Source organism: Nestor notabilis, unplaced genomic scaffold (genome assembly GCF_000696875.1).
Source record: "Nestor notabilis isolate BGI_N333 unplaced genomic scaffold, ASM69687v1 scaffold19890, whole genome shotgun sequence".
Classification (NCBI taxonomy): domain Eukaryota; kingdom Metazoa; phylum Chordata; class Aves; order Psittaciformes; family Psittacidae; genus Nestor; species Nestor notabilis.
Window position 1 is genome coordinate 5,489 of NW_009909943.1, and position 254 is coordinate 5,742.

Below are 254 nucleotides of genomic sequence, written 5' to 3' on the forward strand. Positions count from 1 at the left end.
ACCAACCCGCTGCTGAGGATGTAGAAGTCATCCCCAGAGAAGATGGTGCCGGGGTAGGAGGAAAACACTTGGATGCTGCCAGGGATCTGAGAATTGCCTGGGAAACAGGATGTAGGAGCAAGGGAGCGTCAGAAGGGGGGTGTCAAACGCAGGCCCCCTGGCCCAGCTCACTCACCACCATCCGAGGTGCGGAAGGGCAGCGTGTACTTCTTGATGACACGCAGCATAGACTGGTAGGAGGGCCACGTGCCGCG

At 59.4% G+C, this 254-nt stretch overlaps 1 protein-coding gene across 1 annotated transcript in view; it reads right to left on the reverse strand.

Annotated features, from left to right (window-relative positions):
- Positions 1–254, reverse strand: part of PLBD2 (phospholipase B domain containing 2) — a gene marked incomplete at its 5' end in the record, with an annotated part of 4,105 nt that overhangs the window by 2,422 nt on the left and 1,429 nt on the right. The window contains 2 exons of the mRNA XM_010023683.1: positions 3–97; positions 176–245. Coding sequence (XP_010021985.1) covers positions 3–97; positions 176–245 — 165 coding nt within the window. The remainder of the gene's footprint in view (positions 1–2; positions 98–175; positions 246–254) is intronic.